We start from the raw sequence: 22,525 nt of genomic DNA, 5'->3' as shown, positions 1-22,525 counted from the left end.
AAATTTAATGTTAAATGAAAAAATTATCCCCTAAACTGAACTTTTTTTTCTCATTAGTCATTACTACCAATATTCAAACTTTATTAAAATTATTATGACGAGAATATTTTAAAGCAATTTCCCATTAAAGCCAAGTTCTATACACTAAAGAAAAAGAACTTGCCTATTATTCTTGGTTGGAAATACATTGGCATTCAACCGTAATTGCCTTTCCTGAATCAAAATGCATACAAGTCTAGTTCTATTTAGGGTGGCAAAAGGACATTGGAAAGCATCTTCATAGTTTATTTTAGTACGCACTGTGCATGCATCTTACATGAATTTACAGTACCTTCCTTAATTATCAGTTGATTGTACGATCCTTTGTTGAATCAATACGTGGCAAACTGTTTTTGGACGGAAGAAGAGGCTTCCAATCTCGAAACAATAATAGCAAACCAAATTCAGGAGGTTTCCTTAATGAGATTAGTAAAATAAATATTGCTAAGAGCTTCTTAAATATGGGTCATTCTTGTAACTTGAATACAAGGGAAGTTCAAGAGCCTTCTCAGCAATTTCACCGTCTTCATGAATCTTAGCTATTAAGCTTTCAAGGGATGGAAAATTGGCCTATATATGCACACAATGCCAGGTTTTAGTGAAGCTTAAAAAAAAGTATATGCAACACAAGTAACACAAGAAATACTCATTCAGCTAATACCTCGGGACGAATGTAACCAACTATAATGAGCCGAAGTTCTTCCCCATAGAAATCCTCATCAAACTTGTAAAGTATCCAAGGCTCCTGTGTTGATAGAAAGGTATCATCAAGAAACTTATGAGGCAAATAATTCTTTTACTGCATATGAATGATCATATCAGAACACTTACTATAGTCTTTTCTTTGTTGTCGAAATATGGATTCCAACCAATGCTCATGACCATTTTAAAAACACCTCTGGATGATAATCCAGCCCAACCAAAATAAACCCCCGAGGGATGCTCTGCAAGGAGATCTGAATAGCCCTTCGTTGATAAATTAGCTGCAAGAAAATGGTTTACTCACTACTATTAGTACTAGACCAGAATTCATCTGCAGATGAGATATATTCAAAGGCAAATTACAAAATCAATACCACATCTGAACCTATACTACAGCAAATGAGGAAACCACAAAACAGGATTGTTATCTCATAGAAACACTTATTCTTTTGGTTCATACCAGAAGTTTGAACTACTCTTGCTTATAAAAAGATGCTTCTTATTATAAAAAGCAAAATAATAGTACGAAAAATCTAATGAAGTGGCATTATGGCATCATTTACACCCAATGAATAATATTGCATTACATCCGTTCATCAAATTTAATATTAAATTACTTTTTGCTGGGTAGCAAAGCTCTTTGTTTATCAACCTTATCTTCATTTCAGGTAAATATCACAGTACAACAGTCAATACAAGATGAAATGTACACTTCAATCTTATTTTGCATTTATAGCAGAAGAAGGGCACATACATTGCCACTAGACACTAATTGTAAAATAAGTTCTCACAAACCTGTAGGGATCCCGAGAACCTTTGAGCCACGACCAAATCCCTTGATGACAGGACCCCCAATATACCAAGGATCTAATGGCAAAGTTCCATCAACCCCTGCAAGAATTTACAATACTAGCTCTTTATGAATGAGATACTGAAAAATGAAATACAATATACACAAAGAATACAAACTTAAGGTATTAGGGGATTACAATCTTCAAATGGTGGTAGACCCCACTTTTCAGGTCGCAAATCAAGTAGGGAATTGATGACTTCATCTGCTGCAGTATACAGATGCGACTGTTTTGGAAGTGATGGTACAGCAACCACTTGCATCTCAGCAGCCTTACCTGCAGTAACACCAGGACTGATGTAGCCAGATAAACATTTGTTCAGAAAAAGGGTATGGAGGAAAGGCAGCATCTATTAAGAATACAATCTGGCTTGAAAAATCATCATTCATGCAAGCATCCAAAGTAGAAACCTCGCCGGAAATAGGCAACCAGTTTTCAACTATTATGGAGTGAGCTGTCTAAGATAATCAGTTAAATTACAACAGAAGAATAAATGTATACTGGACATATGAGGCTAACTGGGTAAGTCCAAGGCTCAGTTCAGAGCATCATAGTTAGAAAGATATAGAGATCCCTGGGAGGCAGTTTTTTCAGATAAAGATGTGTAAGATCCAAATCAATTAGAGTGGAAGGAAATGTGATCAAAAGTAAGTTTAAATCATAAACCATAATTTACATGAGAATTCAACCTGAGAGCAAATAATATACAAAAGAATATTGTGAAGGAATTTAGCCAGGACGTAAAAAAAAGGGTTCTAAACAGGTTCTCTCTCTTTCTCTCTCTCAAATATGCACTACAATCCTTCACCAAATTACCTAAGCACAGAGAAATTACAGGAATCTGATAAAAGTATGCTTTTAATCCTTAACAACTAGCCATCATCCTTAAAAAAGCAAAAAGATCATATAACTTTGGCTGGCTAAGTTATCACACAACAGTTCTACGCAGCCAATACGTGATGTATTTGAAAGTTAAATATACGTAGAACATAAAACTGTGAGCACTAGGCTACAGAAACCTACTTGACTCACTGGGAAGAGGGGAAAGGTAGTAACATTATCTTCGTATATTATAAATATAACCAAAGGGAATAATATATTTAGGGAGATGAGAGGTGACCAAAATAGAACGTGTAACCATCAAAGACTTGGAGCTACCACAGAAACTGTATACCAGATACAATCAATACCTGGTAAGAAAACAGAAATTGAAGAACTTACAGAGAATCTTCAATAACAAGACAGCTAGAAGGCTCCATGCTTAATCTCTCAGCGGCTTCAAGGAACCTGATGATATTAGGCACAATATAAAATAATTAGAAATGGAAGAGGAAGGAAAAAGCACAAAGATCTTTCTTATATGGACAAGCAAGCCTCAGTCTCCAAAGCTAAGACCACATTGTAGCATCTCACATGTCAGGAGAAGGCTTCCCTGTTCTGACTTCATCACCACCAATTATGACAGAGAAAGAGCTTTTCCATCCTACACACAAACAAGTTCATTTGTATAATAACACACAACCACGAGCAAAGGAGCACAAGAAGCTAGTGATACTTAAATAAACCAACCATCATGATAAGATATTTTGGCTTCAATGCTCTCCTTTGGAGAGTTTGATGCTAATGCCATTGGAACTCCATGATTCTTTAGATGTTTAAGCAAACGATTGGCACCAGGAAGGGCTTTAATGTTGCACCACCTAAGATGAGAAAAGTGCAAATGTAAGAGAATATTTCCTTCAGCCAATTCGGCGAGAGTTCAATTGTTCAACCAAATAAGTGTATCTATTAGGGAAAGAAAAAAAAGTTATTGATATGTCCAATACATCAAATTTTCAATTGAATCAAGTCCACCAAATCAGGATGAATTTCTCGAACGATTGACTTCATAAGTATTCATGAATTTCATAAAGTGGATGAATCTAATGAAAAATTCCCGAGAAAATGCAGCCAGAGGTTTTAGGGGTAATGGAGGCAGCTATAGTTAATTATTCAATGGTAACTCGAAACTTGCGGCACTTCACATTCAAAATTTGATTGACATATAAAAAGAACAATATATTGTAATAGAAAATTACTGATCGGAGAACAAAGGCGAAATTTGGGAAATAAATTCAATAGTTGAGCAGGGAAGTTGATAATCCTCGACAACAGCAGCAGCAGCTTCGAAAGGTGTCTTCCCCAAAATTTTATGAGCTTCCCTTCCATCCCATTGCTTTCCATACCTACTTAGTAGAACCTTTAATACGTTTCCCACAATGCCATCTGTCATTGAATACTCAAATCACAGTCACCTGTGTTATTATCAAACAAGTAACAAAATTGAATCTTGACAAACACGAGACACAAAGAATTAAGCATGTAAGCTGAGAAATGAGAAAAGCGACCTGTGTTAAGGAGGGTGCCATCCAAATCAAGAATAACGCATCTAACCAACTTGGTCAAAGACGCTGTTGCCATCTTTTCAGTCATAGGAGCATCTGAAACACATAAATAACGATATATGAATACATATATACTACTGCTGCTGCTGCTGCTGCACAATTCAATTACCATATGACACATAATAAATTGATAAGAAGAAGAATTAGAGGGACCCGTTACGAGGCTGAGTTGCAGTGAGGGAATAACAGCCTCCCAATTTATTTTCTTTTTCCGATAAAACCAAAAAACAGTATGGAGAAAGCTGATCAGGGGTTGGCAACGGGTCCCCATGGAGGCCGGGACATGCCCCCGCCCCCTGTCTCCATAATCCGCCCCCGTCCCCGCGACGGGTTACGAGGACCCCTTTATCCGCCGAGGACCTGAATCTCCGCCGAATCGAAAAGAAAAAACAGAAAAAGAAATTTAACAAATACATCTTGTACCTAGAAGCACGAGGAGATCGAAACAGCTGCGAGCACGGGCAAACAGAGACCAGGAGAGGCCGAGACGGCAGTCTGCAATCAGGGAGTGGAAGCCTGGAAGCTGCTCTGATAAGTATGGTTTCTTTGGAGAATTCGTTATCGTTATGTGAATTTTCACCCATATTTTACTGTCTAAATTATTTAATCCATTAGATGCGACACTGGCATGTCCCATAGTAGTAACATTTTCTATTTTTCCTTTATTAATTTTTTTAGTAATTTTTATTTTTACTGCACATGATTCCAGATTTAAAAAACAAAATACCTCTTAACATATAGAAAATAATGTTGTAAAATAAAAGATGGGTCGCACTACGGTACAGATCAACATTTACAGATATTCTATTTTTTAATGGGTTAATACTCAAATTAGTCCCTGAAAGATCACCCGATCTTCATTTTCGTCCCCGAATATTTTTTTTAATCAAATTAATCCCCGAAAGATTTAAATGGAAACCACGTTCGTCCTTCCGTTAGGTCACTGACGTCGCCGTTAGAAACTGCTGACGTGGAGTGTGACTTGGCTGCCCACCCCAACCAAACGACGCCGTTTGGTCACTCCAGCGTGTCGCAATGAAACGCTTGCGTTTTGAGGGGATAGTGAAACGTTTTTCACTGTGTCTTTGGTGTTTAACCTCAGTTGTTCTTCTTCAAAGTAAGCTTGAGTCTCTGTTTCTCTGCCCCCTAAGCAAGCAACAGGAAGACGAAGAAGACTGCCCCATTGAACGCAACCGTTGGAGTCGGCGTGGAGCATTGTTGGTGCGTCTGCTCTGGAGCCCGGTGGGAAACCTGAAGGGAAGAACAGAGTGTTGTTTCTGCGTTCGAAGAAAGAGGTAACCTTTTTTGTATGTTGCCAAAATCCTCTGGTAAAAGTGTGTAAAACCGTAGTTTCCGCATTATTTGATTGAGTGATCGTTAACAATCTGTTAGTGAATAGGGTGTAGGGTTTTATTCCAGGGTTGGGTTTATGAACAGGTGAATGCGTAAATTAGGAAAGAGTCTGTATTTTTGGCTTAGGAAAAGTGTTAAGTATGGCTTGTGTTAATGGAGTAATGGTTAGTGGTTTAGGGTCTGTGTTGGTGATGATTTAGTGTTTTTCATGTTCCTTGTTAATTTTTGTATAAGGTTTGGCGATCCTTGCACTTCTAAGATGGAGGGTCCTCCGATGACGTTCATTTTTCATCATGGTGGAAGCTTTAGAAATGATGAGAAAGGAAGTAGAATATACGAACCAGATAATACGGAAGTGTTGGTGGGGGTGGATGGGGATACATTGGATGTATTTTTTGTTAAAGGATACTATAAGCAACTGGGATATGCTGGGGGGGGTTTATGTTGGTGGAAGGTTCCTTGGCTGTCGCTTGAGAAAGGGCTGAGGAAGTTGGAGACTGATAAAGACTTGCTGAAACTGTGTAAGACCTGTAGGAGGAATCACAATGTGATGAACATGGAGTTTCAGAGCCACACGTGGTGGAATGCATGAGTGAGGAAGATGATGTCATCTTGCCAACCAATGCACCCTTCTTGAAGCTGCCCAGCACACAGCCTGCAATGCAAGCAAGGAAAGTTGCATCCCAGCCCACAATGAGCCACTCACAGAGGGAGTCAACAAAGCCTCTGCATCCCACTCCCAAAAATAAAGCCAAAGCCACTCCCAACTCTGCTGGACCCAGTCCTCACCACAAGAACATGGACTATGCTAAGCCCAAGACAAGGTCTTCCCAGCAAGCAGAGAAGCCCAAGGAAAAGCCCAATTCTGAGCCCAGTGAAAAGCCCACTAAGAAGCCCATTTCTGCCCCCACCAGAAAGTGTAGTGAGACTGAATCCGACTGTGACTCCTGGCACTCGGAAGATATGGATAAGGTCCTGGACTCTGATGAGGAGGAGCCTACTGTTTATACACCATACAATGAAAAGGCAAAATTTGGAACTCTGAAGCTTGAGGTTAGCATGATCTTTAAGTCCAAACAACACTTCATGAATGCCACTAGAGATTATACCATACAATGGGGTAGGAATATCAATTTCATTAAAAATGATAATGTGAGAGTGAGGGCTGTATGTAAAACAGAGGGATGTCCATGGGTTGTTTATTGTGCATGTAATAAGCAGAATGGGGTATGGCAGATTAAGACACTAGTTGATGAACATAGTTGTCCTAGAAAGAGAAAGAACAGGGCTGCAACACAAGAGTGGACATTAGGTAAGCTGGTTCCTAAGCTTAGAAAGCACCCAACTATGAAGCATAGAGAGGTATATGACTGGTTTGTCAGGAAGTGCAACGTTAAGCTTAATAGGACCTGCATTACTAGGGCCTTAAAGGCAGCAAGAAAAGTAGTGGAAGGGGATGAAGTTGAACAATACGGACTGATCTGGGATTATGCTAACCAACTCTGGACCACCAACCCAGGTTCAACAGTTCAGGTTGGAGTCATTCCCATGCCTGAGGGTCCTCCACAATTTCAAAGGTTCTATGTATGTCTGGAGGCGTGTAAGAAAGGATTCAAGGCCGGGTGTAGACCGTTAATTGGCTTGGATGGCGCCTTTTTGAAGAGCTTGCATGGAGGGCAGCTGCTGACCGCTTGTGCCCAGGACGCTAACAATCATGTTTTCGTCATAGCTTATGCGTTTGTGGATGTTGAGAACAGAGATAACTGGCACTGGTTTCTTGAGATGTTGCAGAATGATATCGGTGAATACAGAGAAAATGGTTGGGCCTTCATTTCGGATATGCAGAAGGTAAGGACCTTTTTGCTTCACGAAATGAATTTTAAGGACTTATTTGACTGCTTTAATTTCTTTTAGGGACTAGTTTGATTTAATGAAATACGTAGTTGGACTTGTTTGATTTAATGAACATGCAATTTCATTGCTGATTCACTGCAAACTGTTGTTGACGAAATGTTATGTTGCAGGGATTGATCCCAGCCATGCAGGATGTGATGCCACGAGTTCACCACAGATTTTGCGTCTGGCATCTGTGGAGGAATTTTTCTAAACAGTGGGGCAGTATACAATTGAAGGAGCTGCTGTGGGAATGTGCTAGGTCTAGAACCGTTACTGAGTTTGAAAGAAATATGAAGAGGGTGAAGGTGTTGAATGAACGAGCCTGGGCTTATCTGGATAAGTGGCCGAGAGAAGCATGGACGAAATCTCATTTTCGTGAAGGGCCTAAAATGGACACTATCTGTAACAACGCCTGTGAATCATTTAATGCAAGGACCAAACATGATAGGGGTAAGCCTATCCTTACACTGGCGGAGGAGGTTAGGAGGATCATAATGAAATCCATGATTGACAATAGGGAGAAACTGGCCAACTACCAAGGTCTTCTGCCTCCAGTGCAACAGAGCAGGCTGGAGGCAATGACAAAGCTTTCTCAGCATTGGAGCCCACAATGGAGTGGTGATCAGAATGAGGAGTTATACGAGGTTCACGGCTGGCCAACAACAATGGTTGTTGACTTAGGAAATCGAACTTGCACATGCAGATTCTGGCAATTGACAGGTATAAATTCTCACCCTATATTAAGATTAAGATTCTGAAGTGTACTTTTCTTACACTGCAAAACTATGTCTGAGATATTAACTGCTGCCACAGGTATGCCTTGTATGCATGCCATATCCTGTATACAAGATAAGAATGATAAGAGGGCTGAGGATTACTGCCATGAGTGGTTAAGCATGGAATCATACCGAAAAACGTATGCTTTCCATGTTAATCCAGTCAAGGGCCAAGAGTTATGGGAAAAAACAGGTCGTCCTGCCCCAGTTCCCCCTCCAATTAAGCCCAAACCAGGTAGACCGACAAAGAACAGAAGAAAAGACAAAGATGAGGGAGGATCTGGGTCCAAGACAAGAATGAAGAGAAAATATAACCCCATCCGATGCATGTTCTGTAGTGAGGTTGGACACAACAAGAGAACATGCCAGAAGAAGAAACAGGCTGATGCTGAAGAAGAATCACGTTTAATGCAGCTGCAACTGGCTTTAACTAACCCGAACACAGATGTACCAAATGAGCTCCCTTCTGATGTACCAAACGAGCTCCCAACTGATGCTGATAGTGCAACTCTGCATAATCCACTCCCTCTGTCTGTTTCCCCACCACCAAAGCGGTCAAATGCAACCACTGAAACAACACCGGTTTGCTTTACTGCTTTAACTTCAATTTCATTTCACTACAGCTGTTTAGTTTCTCAGTTTGGTGTTTACCATGTCATGCAGGCTAAAATGAGGGGAAGACCACCAAAGCTTCAAGTTTGTAAGGGAAAAGGGAAAAGAGCTGCCTCTCCCCAACCTGCTCCCCCAATAGCAAAAGCTCCAATTTCTGCTGGAACAATTAGAGGATCTAGTGCTGCCACAACCAAGAAGCTTGCAAGTTTTATGACCTTCGTCCCGACTCCAGGGTTCAAACGGCCTAGGAAGAAAGACGACGCCATCTGAAGCACATCCATCTAAACATATGCAACCTTTTTTTTTTGTTCTAGGCTTTAGACTAAGAAAGACATGTTTATGTTTCTGTTAAACAATATCTAGCATCAATGTTTTGTAATGACTCTATTTTGGGTGCATGTTATGCCTTGGTATGAAGTGTTTCTGTTGAATCACTTTTAGGAATTCTACTACCTTTTGTTATGAAACTTCATATTAAGAAATTTAAGAAACTTTATTATCTTGTTATGTGTCTGGTTTGCCATTTGCTTCTTTACATTTTATCTTTTCACCACAGGTTATCCAAAAACCAAATAGCCATTGATAAACTCTGGTTTCAGATTACAATACTTTAGCAAGGGTACTGGAAACAACAAAACCAGCCCTACTTGTACATATCTGAGATGCAAACTAACACTCCTACTAAGATGACTAGCATCACAATAGTGAACATGAAGCACAATAACATTCTGTGTGCTCTAACTTCTGCTTCTAAACTACCTATTCTCCATGCTAACTTAATCTTCCAATCTTCATAGTCAATGTCCAGTTCTCCTTCCATTTCTGGGACACCCCTGGAACCCTCTGCAACAGCTACATCTTCATTTTCTTCCACCCATTTAAAAAAATTGCAATGGTTCCCTTTCTGGAAAAATTGAACAACAGTGTAAAGCCCAGAACAAGAGTAGAAGCCAACATCATGCTATGATTCATACAAAATTAAACTCACCCGATATCTTGCACAGGTATGGAACAACCGGTCTGGGTTCTTTGATGTCCCTGATTTCTTAATCAAGGTTTTCAAACCGCAGAAACAGGTTTCTTCATGGTTTTGTCTTCTTCTTCGCATGGACGAGCTCGATGTATAACTACTCTGTGACGGCGATGGAAACCCACGACCGGCCCCTCCACTTCCGCTTCCCATCATGGCGCCGAGACCAACTTCCTCCTGCAAGCACAACACCTGGGTCTGCGACAACGCTCAATCAACGGAACCATGTTCTTCGAAGGTTGGGAATTAGGGTTTTTTAATCTCACACTTGGGGACCAAATTGATGCAACACACTAAACATATCTGGTCAGCAATACACACACCATGCCAGGTGTTAGGGTGGGCAGCCAAGTCACACTCCACGTCAGCAGTTTCTAACGGCGACGTCAGTGACCTAATGGAAGGACGAACGTGGTTTCCATTTAAATCTTTCGGGGATTAATTTGATTAAAAAAAACATTCGGGGACGAAAATGAAGATCGAGTGATCTTTCAGGGACTAATTTGAGTATTAACCCACTTTTTAATCTTATTTTATTACATATGTATTGAATGTTTTTTGGCTGGCTTGGCTATTCTTCATCTAGCTCTTTGAGTTAGCATCTATTTGATTTGGCTCCAATATAGGTATATAGCAAGTGGCCCTTGGATTCGGGGTATAAATTTTAGATTTTATTAAGAAAATGGAAAAAAAATATAAAGTTGGATTAGAAGCAGAAAACAATAATAATGTAAAGCAAGTTTATTAAACTAGGAAAAAAAAAAGATAAAAGAATATGTTAAAAATAATTAATTTTTTTCACTTTTTAGAATATATTTAATTGCAAATACAAGTTAAAATTGTAAAAATTTTGTTTTCTCTTATATAAGATTTAAATGAAAATAGAAAAAAATTAGTTGAAAAATTAATACAAGAAACAGACAATATGAAAATACCACATACATCAAACACATTATTTCAAAAATATATCTATAAAAATTTTAAATTTTAATTTTTAAAAAGATTAAAATAATTTTATAATTAATTTTTAAAAGAACAAAACAATTTTTGAAGATTGATTTTAAAAAACTAAAATACCTTTTAGTTTATTTTTAAAGGACTAAGATATCCTTTTAAGCATTAATTTAAAAAATACTAAATAATCCTTATATAATTAACTGAGGTTGATTTATTATATTAGCAATTATGAATTTAAATTTAACTTTAAAAATATTAAAATAACTTTTTATTTAATTCTAAAATAAGTAAAATAATATTTTAAGATTAATCTTACAAACATTAAAATTAACCTTTTAAAATTAAGGTTATTTAATTATATTAGAAATTATAAAATTCAACTTTTAAGAATACTAAAATAAAGATAGAGTTTGTTTTAGGAGATTAAAACGTCATTTAGCATAAATTTAAATAATTTTATTTTGATACTGTCATTATAAAATAATTTTACACATGTATCCAATTATATAATGATATGCCAAATAAAATAACTACGTTTCATATTAATAGTATGAATGGTCATTAAAAAGAAAGAATGTAATTGAACGACTATATAAAATATTTTACACTATCAGTGTATTAAATTTTAATTTAAAAAGACAAAAATATCATGATTTTTTATTGAATTATAAATTAGAAATTTGAATTGAAGTTTTAAAACACTAAAATACCATGTCAATTATTTTAGTCAAAAGAATCACAAATTGAAATATTTTTAAAATAACTAAGAAAATTCTCTTATGAAATTAGAAGAGATTTTATAAAATAAAGAATAAAATATTAGAACTAAAATGATAAATATTTAATTAGAATATTTTTTGAACAACACACTTTTATGATTTTTTTGAATTCTTTTGATTACTAAACACAATTTTTATAAATTGTTACATTTGATAATGTCTTGAAGTTAAATTTTGGATTTTGTATGTGTAGTTCATAGATAAAATTATTGAATTTTTATACCTGGTCTATTAGGCTGCATTTGTTTCTAAAAATAGGATAATACAAGATATTGAGAATAAGACATAAATGACAGAAACACAAATTTTTGTGTTGTATTCTATTTGATGATAAACTATAACAAATTATAAAATTTAATTTATTCTCATTTTTTTTATTAAAAAAATTTTGAGACAAAAAATATAATAATAAAAAATATAATTATAAAAAATTAATAAAAATAATAAAAAAATAAAAAATAAGTTGTGTCCATTGTAAGTGTCTTCGTGTTTTTTCTGTTAGGATGAACACAAAATACACTAATTCATTATCTTTAGACACATTACTTCTGTCCATATCTTATCTGTCAAATATAATTTTATGTCTCTGTGTCCCTGTTTCTATGTTCTGTCTTTGTAAACAAACCAATTTTAGTGATCAAGCTTAGTTTGAGAAGACTTGACGCAATAATAATATCTAATATTCTTAAATCTTTTAGTGATTTGAATAATTATTTAGTTTGAGAATACTTGAAAAAATAACATTTTGTAACACTATTTTATAAAAAAATATCATTTACAATGCACTGTTAACTATAAGTTTCAACCAAAAAATATTTATCTCCTTTAATATTGATTAATACTAAAGGAGCAATTCAACTATTAAAAAATATAAACATAATTGATCATTACAAAATGAAGCCATATTATTTCAAAAAAATTATTATTTTCATAATAAATATTTAATTAATAATTTTGTGCCAAATAAAATTATACATTCAAATATCACTTAAAAATTATAACATTGATTTTTGTGTTTTCATCTCTAGATATAGATTATAATTTTAATTAATTTTTTATTATCACTATTGGCATAAAAACTCATACTTTTTTGTAATTTTTTTTACCATGACATAAATTTAGTATTTGTTAAATGTATGACAAAAATATGCTATGCATATTTAAATAAGAAAATTAAAATTATTTAAAATATTTAAATTAAAATTGAATATTTGAATTTATTTATCTTATGAAGATAAAAAACTAAATTTTTTGTTAAATCCTGAGATAAAACAAATATTTTTTTTCCTCAAAAATAATCTTTAAAACAATTATTTAAGTTATATCAAAGCAAAAAATTTTAATATAACAAATAGCATGGCAATGATTTGTTGGCTCTCAAGTACTATTTAATGTTATTTAAGTACTATGATTATTATGTTATGTGTAAGTCTACAAGCTAGCAATGATAATTGGCTCGTGTAAAACTTTGAGCCATTTAATACTTTGTCAAACTACTTCTCATTGCACTAAAGAAAAATTACGTGTCCTTATATTTATGATTAAAATAGAATATCTGTACATTAATATCTGTACCTTATAATTTCCCATAAAAGATATATATATATAATAAAGATGTATAAGTAGAAGACTCTAGTATAAAATAATTAGCTCAATAATAATTTATATATATATAATAAAATTATATGTTGTATTGTGTATATATATACAAAGATAGAAAGAAGTATTAAAAATAAAGAGAGGGAGAATCGCATTTGTTTATTGTTACAATCTCAATATAATAAAGATGATTAATAATACTATTAATATTATATGTAAAGAGTAATAGAAAATAGAATTTAAAATACTTATAAAATAAAAGAAGAGAAAGAATTGTAGTAGAAATATAAAGAGAAGAGTATTTGATTGCAACATAAAAGAGAAGTATTCATAAGAAGAGAAAGAGAGGTGATTTGTCTACTACTTTTTTTTTTCCTGTACGAATACTTCATATCAAGTTCTTATTTATAGGCAAACACATGGCATCATTTTCAAACATTATTTAATAAGATTCCCTTTGAAAACCTGAGACTTGTGGAAAATGGGAATCCACCTCAGGCAATCTTATCACAACACTCCCCCTTGGATGACCATTTAGGATTATTGCCTCGTTAAAACCTTACTAAAGAAAAACCCAGTGGGAAAAAAACCTTAGTGAAGGAAAAAGAGTACAATATCCTTTAGTGATGGGGACTGCCTCATTAAAAACCTTGTCAAGAAAAACCCAATGGGAAAAAAAACCTGACCAAGGGAAAAAGAGTACAGTCTCCCCCTCTTGCCGACATCATTTAATGTCTCGAAATCGGCGCATTCCAATCTCATGTACCAATCTTTCAAAGGAGGATTTTGGGAGTGACTTTGTAAATAAATCTGCCAGATTGTCACTTGAACGGATCTGTTGGACATCAATTGTCCCTTGATTTTGAAGGTCATGAGTGAAGAAGAATTTGGGAGAAATATGCTTTGTTCTATCACCTTTGATGTATCCACCCTTAAGTTGAGCAATGCATGCTGCATTATCTTCAAACAGGACAGTTGGAGCTATCTTATGATCAATCAGTCCACATGATGATAGAATATATTGAATCAGACTCCTCAGCCAAAAACACTCGCGACTAGCTTCATGAATCGCTAGTATTTCAGCATGATTAGAGGATGTTGCAGCAATCGTCTGTTTCGTGGACCTCCAAGATATAGCTGTACCACCATATGTGAACAGGTATCCTGTTTGAGATCTCCCTTTATGTGGATCAAACAAGTATCCGGCATCTGCATAGCCAACTAGTTGTGACTTGGATCCATAGGGATAAAACAATCCCATATCAACCGTTCCATGAAGATATCGAAAAATTTGTTTGATTCCACTCCAATGTCTTCTGGTTGGAGAGGAACTATACCTTGCTAGTAAATTCACCGCGAATGATATGTCAGGTCGCGTATTATTAGCAAGATACATTAGCGCTCCAATGGCACTAAGATATGGTACTTCAGGACCAAGGATATCTTCATTTTCTTCTTTAGGACGAAATTGATCCTTTTTCATATCCAAGGATCTTACGATCATTGGTGTACTTAATGGATGTGACTTATCCATATAAAATCTTTTCAAGATCCTTTCTGTGTATGTTGTTTGATGAATAAAGATCCCACCTTTTATATGCTCGATCTGCAGGCCGAGACAAAACTTAGTCTTTCCAAGATCTTTCATCTCAAACTCTTCTTTTAGAGTTTTTATAATTGTTGGAATCTCTTCAGGAGTCCCAATAATATTTAAATCATCAACGTACACAGCAATTATAATGAATCCAGATACAGATTTCTTTATGAAAACACACGGGCAGATATCATCATTCTTGAATCTGTTTTTGGCCAGATACTCAGTAAGACGATTATACCACATTCGTCCAGATTGCTTTAGACCATATAAAGATCTTTGTAATTTGACTGAGTATAACCCTTGCGAATATTCATTGGATGGTTTGGATATCTTTAGTCCTTCAGGGACTTTCATATAGATATCCCGATCTAATGAGCCGTACAAATAGGCTGTTACCACATCCATTAAATGCATATGCAGTTTATGATATGCAGATAAACTGACCAAATAACGCAATGTTATCGCATCCACTACAGGGGAATACGTTTCTTCATAATCTATGTCGGGCCTTTGTGAAAAACCTTGTGCCACAAGTCGGGCTTTATAGCGCACAACTTCATTTTTCTCATTTCGTTTTCTCACAAATACCCACTTATATCCAACAGGTTTTACATCTTCTGGTGTACGGACTACAGGTCCAAAGACTTCACGTTTTGCAAGTGAGTCTAATTCAGCCTTCATGGTTGCTTCCCATTTTGGCCAATCATTCCTTTGTCGACATTCTTCGACTGATCCTGGCTCAAGATCCTTACTTTCATGCATGATATTTAACGCCACATTATATGCAAATATTTCATTGACAATTGTCTTATTTCGGTCCCATTTCTCTCCTGTAAAGACATAATTTATCGAGATCTCGTCATTTTCACAATTTTCAGGTACCTGAACGTCTTCTGGCGTTATATCAGAATTTTGGACAACTGCAGGTGTCTTTACTATGTCTTTTTCAACAGGAATCGTATTTACCTCTTTTCTCTTTCGAGGATTTTTATCTTTGGAACCGACAGGCCTGCCACGCTTCTGGCGTGTATTTGCTTCAGTGGCAGTTTGTCCAACTGGGACATCAATTCGAATTGGGACATTTTCCGCCCTGCCACGCTTCTGGCGTGAATTCGCTTCAGTAGCTACTTGTCCTACTGGGACATCAATTCGAATTGGGGCATTTTCCGCTGGTATATAAGATTTGGTTATCCTCTTTGTATCGGAAAATGCATCAGGCAATTCATTTGCTATTCTTTGCAAATGTATAATCTTTTGAACTTCTAATTCACATTGCGCTGATCGAGGATCTAAATGCATCAACGATGATGCATTCCAATTAAGTTTCTTTTCAGGAAACTTATTCTCTCCCCCTAATGTTGGAAATTTTGATTCATCAAAATGACAATCTGCAAACCGGGCTTTAAACACATCACCAGTTTGTATCTCAAGATACCTCACTATAGAGGGAGAATCATATCCAACATATATCCCCAATTTTCTTTGGGGTCCCATTTTGGTGCGATTAGGTGGCGCAATGGGAACATATATCGCACACCCAAATATTCTTAAATGGGAAACATTTGGCTGCTGGCCAAAAGCTAATTGCATAGGAGAGAACTGATGGTAACTCGTTGGCCTCAAACGAATAAGTGCTGCAGCATGTAAAACTGCATGCCCCCAAACCGAGGTTGGGAGATTTGTTCTCATAAGCAAGGGTCTAGCAATTAATTGGAGACGCTTAATAAGTGATTCTGCTAACCCATTCTGTGTGTGAACATAAGCTACTGGATGTTCAACACTTATTCCATTAGCCATACAATAAGCATCAAAAGCTTGGGAAGTAAATTCACCAGCATTATCAAGACGAATTGCTTTAATTAGATTTTTTGGAAATTGTGCTTTTAATCGAATAATTTGAGCCAGTAATCTCGCAAACGCCAGGTTGCGAGAAGATAATAAGCACACATGTGACCATCTTGAAGATACGTCTATTAGGACCATAAAATATCTAAAAGATCCACATGGTGGATGAATAGGTCCACATATATCACCTTGAATCCTTTCTAGGAATTCAGGGGACTCAAATCCAATCTTTACCGGTGATGGCCTTAAAATTAACTTCCCTTGAGAACATGCAGCACAACAAAATTCACTAGATTTAAGAATCTTCTGGTTCTTTAGTGAATGTCCATGAGAGTTTTCAATAATTCTCCTCATCATGGTTGTTCCCGGATGACCCAAACGGTCGTGCCAAGTTATGAATTCATTTGGGCTAGTAAACTTCTGGTTTACAGTGGCATGTGATTCAATTGCACTAATCTTAGTATAATACAACCCAGATGAAAGAGAGGGTAATTTTTCTAATATAATTTTCTTATTTGAATCATGAGTTGTAATACATAAATACTCATGATTTTCCTCATTCATAGTCTCAATATGATATCCATTTCTGCGAATATCTTTAAAGCTCAACAAGTTTCTTCGAGACTTGGTAGATAACAGTGCATTATTTATTATAAATTTTATTCCTCCAGGAAACAAAATTATAGCTCTTCCGGAGCCTTCTATCACATTGCCTGAGCTAATAATAGTGTTAACATATTCCTCTTTTGGCACAAGATGGGTAAAATATATATCACTTTTGAGAATAGTGTGCGAACTTGCACTATCCGCAAGGCATACATCTTCATTACATATCCTTGCCATTCTCTTCAAAAACAAATAATAATTAAATGAATAGTATGCACAGTTAAATTAAATACTTGATCAGAATTATTTTTCTAAGAAACACTGTACATAAAATAATGTCATATACTGAAATTTTATTTTAAAATTTGACACAATTAATAATTTCAAAATTCATAAATATTAATATTTCATTATTTATGTACATCACATTTGAAACTTAAATACATAGAAAATACAACTTAACAATAAGTTCTTTACATTATTTATTTACATATATACTTCACCATCCCACATATTAAACTATTCCATCATTGATCAAATGACCAATATTTCCTTCAAGATCCTCAAAGAAATCAGATACATCATAATGAGTGGTGGAGTTCTCAACATCATTTGAAACAAAATTTGTTTCCTTTCCTTTGTCGTTCTTTTTCAAAGATGCCTGGTAAAGATCGACTAGATGCCTTGGGGTACGACAGGTACGTGACCAATGGCCCTTTCCACCACAGCGGAAACACTTCTCCTCGGTTGATTTATTCTGCCCGATATTCCTTTCTTTGTCCCACTTCTGGTGAGATCCTCTCTTTTGAACATAATTCTTTTTCCTTCCATAATTTTTCTTGTTATTAAAAGCTTGCCATTTACCTCTTCTGGGGTAATGATTTGCCGCATTTACTTCAGGAAATGGGGCGGCGCCAGCTGGGCGCGCTTCATGATTTTTTAATAACAACTCATTGTTGCGTTCGGCAACAAGAAGGCAAGAAATTAACTCAGAATATTTTTTAAACCCTTTCTTTCGATACTGCTGCTGCAGGAGCACATTCGAGGCATGGAAGGTTGAGAAAGTTTTCTTCAACATATCATGATCAGTTATTTTTTCCCCACACAATTTCATTCATGAGGTGATTCGAAACATTGCAGAATTATATTCGTTTATAGATTTAAAATCTTGTAAACGCAAATGCGTCCATTCATACCGGGCTTGAGGAAGTATCACCGTTTTCTGATGATTGTACCTTTCTTCAAGGTCTTTCCAAAGATCTGCAGGATCTTTTAATGTGAGATATTCATTTTTCAATCCCTCGTCAAGGTGACGACGGAGAAAAATCATGGCTTTAGCTTTATCCTTCTGGGATGCATTATTTTCAGTCTTAATGGTATCTCCAAGATCCATTGAATCAAGATGGATTTCAGCATCTAATATCCATGATAAATAATTGTTTCCAGATATATCAAGAGCATTGAATTCAAGATGAGAGAGTTTCGACATAATGAAAATTTGTTACCTGAGTCTTTCTAAAAATTTGATCAGAGTCTCGTGCTGATAACGTGTTGTAAAATAAAAGATATATATATATAATAAAGATGTATAAGTAAAAGACTCTAGTATAAAATAATTAGCTCAATAATAATTTATATATATATAATAAAATTATATGTTGTATTGTGTATATTTATACAAAGATAGAAAGAAGTATTAAAAATAAAGAGAGGGAGAATCGCATTTGTTTATTGTTACAATCTCAATATAATAAAGATAATTAATAATGCTATTAATATTATATGTAAAGAGTAATAGAAAATAGAATTTAAAATACTTATAAAATAAAAGAAGAGAAAGAATTGTAGTAGAAATATAAAGAGAAGAGTATTTGATTGCAACATAAAAGAGAAGTATTCGTAAGAAGAGAAAGAGAGGTGATTTGTTTACTACTTTTTTTTTCCTGTACGAATACTTCATATCAAGTTCTTATTTATAGGCAAACACATGGCATCATTTTCAAACATTATTTAATAAGATTCCCTTTGAAAACCTGAGACTTGTGGAAAATGGGAATCCACCTCAGGCAAAATAATTATTTTAATAAATAAAATAATTATAATAATTATTGAAATAAATAATTTAAAAAATATTTTTCTGTAAACAAGATATGTTATCATTTTTTAAAATAATAAAAAATATTAATAATTTAAATTGGATAAAATTCTTAAAAATAGAACGTTTCAAATAATAAAGAAGATGAACGATTTTAAATAATAAAGAATATAAACCATCTATTTTAAATGATAGGAAAGAAGATGAACTCTCTATTAAAAATAAACACATCAATACATTTACGTGAAAGCCCATAAGTGCATTATTAAATTACCTACTATTGATACAAAAAATTTTAAATTTTTCACCTACTCTCTTGAATATTAATTTTTAAATTCAAATTATATATATTTTAAATTTTGTTTGTTGTACGTAGAAATTTGAAATATAATTTAAATATAATTATATTTTAAATTTTATTTGTTGTACGAGAGTATATAAAAATTTGAAATATATTTAAATTTCATTTATTGCATAGGAATATATTTAAAAGATTGGAAGTTGATGCAGGATAAATAAAACAGAAAAAAAAATTGATAGGAGAATTGAAACAGTTATCTCCCACTCTTTCTCTATTTTATTTATTTCTATCAACTTCTCCTGACAATTGGCAAACCTCTCTGTTTTATTTATTCCTATCAAACTCTCATATGGCAAACTTCTCTGTTTTATTTATCCTTATCAAACTCTCCTAACCATTGGCAAACGGTTATCTCTCCCACTATTCCTCTGTTTTTTTTATCTCCCTAACACACAATTAAAACGATTATCTCTCATTCATTCTCTATTTTATTTATCCATCAACTTCACGCTTCCCATCTTTCAATTTGTAGAAGTGAGCACAATTACCGTATTTATTCTCATCATGAAACTTGAACATAGTACGAATTTTTTATTTTTCAAATTTAAATCAATCCAATTTGATCTATAATTTAATCTAAAATTTGTTATATAATCTTTTTTAGTACTAATTGATCAAATATATCCATTTTAATCTCTTTTACCAACCTTTTTAAGTACTAATTATATGCTAAAAATTTGGATTATTAATATTATTAATATTTTTTATTATTTTCATAAAATATATTTTTATATTTACAAATACATGTAAACGAGATATACGAAAATTGAAAAATTATATATATCTCGTTTACATATAAAATTATCTCGTTTACATTTATTTTAGTAAATATTTTTTAAATTATTTATTTCAATAATTATTATAATTATTTTATTTATTAAAATAAAAAAATGTAACACCCTCACTATCAGAAGTCACGCTTCCGGCTGTGCCACTCTGATAGCAAGAAGTATTACGACTACTTTACATACTAAATACTAAAATAGGAGCCTGTGACTCGACACTGTATCGCTGATTTCTTTGAAAACCAGAAATAAATACTTTATCTTAAAAAAAATACAAGTAGGCATAGATTCATATATAAGACTCCTTACATAATAACTCATAATATAATATACATATAAAACATACGACTCCTATCCCTCTTATAAACTTGTGATAACAAAGGTGAGGGAAGAAAATAATCTAATTAATACAACAACGTATATAAACCAAATGCATTATAACTCTCCATAATACTTCTTCATCCAGTTCCTGAAAAGGTAAAGCTGTAGGGGGTGAGAACCTAACCACATGGTCTCACCACAGAATTTCAAAGTTGTCATAAGAAGATATTTAATAAGAAAATTATTTTCAAACTCAGTGATTATCATTGCTTTATGAATCCTTTAAAAACCAGTAGGTAATCGTTCAAAACCTTTTCAAAAAAATAATGTTTAATCTTTCCGAAATCCGAAACCTTTCCTTTCTTATAAGAAAATATTAATCAGAAACCAACCACGCAATCAAACAACACAATCATTAATTCAGCACCAAAGTTCATTCTCAAATGTAGCACGCCAAGACAAACACAGGCAAGACAGACAAGGAAGGCACAAGTAGGTAGCAGTTACAGCAAATAGTTTAAGTAGCGGTTAAGAACAGTTTAGCAATTAGGCAAACCAAAACAAGTTCAAACCCAAGCAAAGCATACAAATGCATATGATGCATGCCTGTCCTATGGCTGATGAGGCTCATCTGTCGGTTATCCAGCCAGCCCGACAAGTCTGAATTGTCCTTAGACTATCCCCCGACGTGCATCCCCAAGAGTCTATGCATAACTTTTTCTCAAATAATCAATATTGCTCAATGGGGGTAACATTTTCAGGAATTTATATAGTACCCGGTCACACTTACGTCATAGGGTCAACAGAGTATCGAGTTTTCAACCTGGTACACGTGGTGGCAAGCCATGGTACTTTACCCAGGAAACCTCGTATCTCAGATAATTTAAATTCATAAGCCATATGAATAATTCAAAGTTCATATCTCAACATTTCTTAACATTCTCAACATCATAATCATTCATCAATCCAAATCTCATTTCCAAATTCATTCAAAAACCATATTTCAAAGAAAATGCTCATCATCCTCTTTCCATTCCATTCATTAACAATCCCAATTCAAAACATAATTCTTTCTTTGATAAATAAATCAATCTTAAAACATATCATGTTTAAAAACAAATCTTTTTAATTAATTACTTCAAATAAAACTTCCAATTTTATAAAATTTTGGCAACATCTCTAAAACTCGGACACTGCCACCCTTTTCGGGTCCCATCTAAATATTTCTCAAATCTTTTCCCAACCATTTTCAAATCTCAAACATTTTTCAGAATTGAACCAGTTCCAATATCAAATTATTTTCAAATCAAACCAATTCTAACAATAAAACTCTTTTTAAAATCAAACCAACTCAAATATTAAATTATTTATAAACTCAGACCAACTTAAAATCAAACCGCTCCCAAAATCAATTTATTTTCATATCTCAAATTATTCCCAAAATCGATTCATTTATATTACCAAGTAACCTCCAAAATCACGAAAATCCACCTTTCATAATAATCAAGTAAATAACATTTCAAACCGGTTTTTATCAACAACCATACGCCACTCACGCAATCAAGTACCCACTAAACCAGTCCAACAAACCATCACATCCACAAGACAAATATAATCACAGAAGTATATCTTTTTACATCAATATCTATTTATCACAACTCTGTAATATAAAATAGATTTTAAGAAAAATCATACCTCAATTATTCGCAATCTGCATAATTAAATGCATTGAATCCCTTTTTCCCCCCGGCTCATCACAGCGGCAACCACAACCGCAGTTCCAAACCACTTTTGCAGCAACCATAATTACTCTAATCGCAATAAGAAATAACCGAAACTCAATCAAATAGCAAATAACATTGCAAAATCCTCAATAA

At 34.3% G+C, this 22,525-nt stretch overlaps 1 protein-coding gene across 1 annotated transcript; it reads right to left on the bottom strand.

The window, feature by feature from the left end:
* Nucleotides 1–264: 264 nt before the first annotated feature.
* Nucleotides 265–4,688, bottom strand: LOC112728618 (bifunctional riboflavin kinase/FMN phosphatase). Its single transcript, XM_025778839.3, has 11 exons — nucleotides 4,460–4,688; nucleotides 3,980–4,072; nucleotides 3,671–3,857; nucleotides 3,162–3,292; nucleotides 3,006–3,075; nucleotides 2,814–2,879; nucleotides 1,731–1,885; nucleotides 1,537–1,632; nucleotides 871–1,022; nucleotides 701–784; nucleotides 265–609 (listed from the first exon to the last, which is right to left on the bottom strand). The coding sequence occupies exons 1-11, from the start codon at nucleotides 4,671–4,673 to the stop codon at nucleotides 484–486; spliced, it is 1,374 nt and encodes a 457-aa protein (XP_025634624.3). The 5' UTR covers nucleotides 4,674–4,688; the 3' UTR covers nucleotides 265–483.
* Nucleotides 4,689–22,525: the final 17,837 nt, after the last annotated feature.

The sequence above is a fragment of the Arachis hypogaea genome, chromosome 12 (assembly GCF_003086295.3).
Source record: "Arachis hypogaea cultivar Tifrunner chromosome 12, arahy.Tifrunner.gnm2.J5K5, whole genome shotgun sequence".
Taxonomy (NCBI): Eukaryota; Viridiplantae; Streptophyta; class Magnoliopsida; order Fabales; family Fabaceae; genus Arachis; species Arachis hypogaea.
Note: the sequence above shows the minus strand (reverse complement) of the source record. Positions and strands in the feature narration are given on the sequence as shown.